The sequence below is a fragment of the Phaenicophaeus curvirostris genome, chromosome 4 (genome assembly GCF_032191515.1).
Source record: "Phaenicophaeus curvirostris isolate KB17595 chromosome 4, BPBGC_Pcur_1.0, whole genome shotgun sequence".
Taxonomy (NCBI): Eukaryota; Metazoa; Chordata; class Aves; order Cuculiformes; family Cuculidae; genus Phaenicophaeus; species Phaenicophaeus curvirostris.
In genome coordinates, this window is record NC_091395.1 from 53,043,984 (window position 1) to 53,044,775 (window position 792).

Genomic DNA, 792 nt, shown 5'->3' on the forward strand with positions numbered 1-792 from the left:
CCAAGAGCGCCGACCCCGACAGCACCGGCGGCCCCGGGCCCAACCCCAACCCCGCGCCCGGCTGCGGCGGCGGCGGCGGCGGCGGCCCGAGCCCCGCGGGCGGGCAGGGCGCGGCGGGGCCCGGCGGGCCGGGCGCGGAGCCGGGCAAGGGCGCGGCGGGGCCGGGGGCGCTGGCGGCGGCGGGGCCGGGGCAGGGCTGGGCGCCGGGGCCCGGGCCCATCGCCTCCATCCCCGACTCGCTAGGCGGGCCCTTCGCCAGCGTCCTCTCCTCGCTGCAGCGGCCCGGCGGCACCAAAGGCAGCCTAGTCAAGAGCGGCATGTTCTGAGCGCGCGGGCCGCTCCCTTGCGTTCCGGTTTGGGGTTTTTGGTTTTTTTTTTTTTTTTTCCGTTTGTTTGTTTGGTTTTTTTAAAGCTCCTTCTCACGCTCGGCCCGAGCGACGAAAGCGTCCTCTCCGCCCCACCCCCCCCCCGCGCTGCCCCGCACCCCCGGGGGGGCCGGGTCTCTCCCCCGCGGGGCCGGCTTGTATTTATTAATTATTATTAATTATTATTATACGGTTTACGCAGTTTTTAGGCCTCTCCGTTAGGGTTTTCTAATTTTATTTTAAAAGGCACAAACTATAGCTCTTAGTTGGATGTTGACAGGTATGCTTTCTCTTTTTCTGTGTCTTTCTACGACTGTGTTCTGTGACTCAGCTGTATAGTGTTAATATCAGTACAGACTTGTCTAGTTGACCGTATAAATAACGTTTTCCCTTCTCGTAGTCTCTATGGCGTGTCTTTATGGAGAAA

General features: G+C 61.7%; 1 protein-coding gene across 1 annotated transcript in view; it reads left to right on the forward strand.

The window, feature by feature from the left end:
- PHOX2B (paired like homeobox 2B) overlaps window positions 1-326 on the forward strand; it is a 2,165-nt gene extending 1,839 nt beyond the window's left edge. Inside the window, exon 3 of the mRNA XM_069854902.1 lies at window positions 1-326. This exon is cut by the window's left edge and continues 130 nt beyond it. Within this exon, the coding sequence (XP_069711003.1) occupies window positions 1-326 (326 nt within the window).
- The last annotated feature ends 466 nt before the right edge of the window (window positions 327-792 follow it).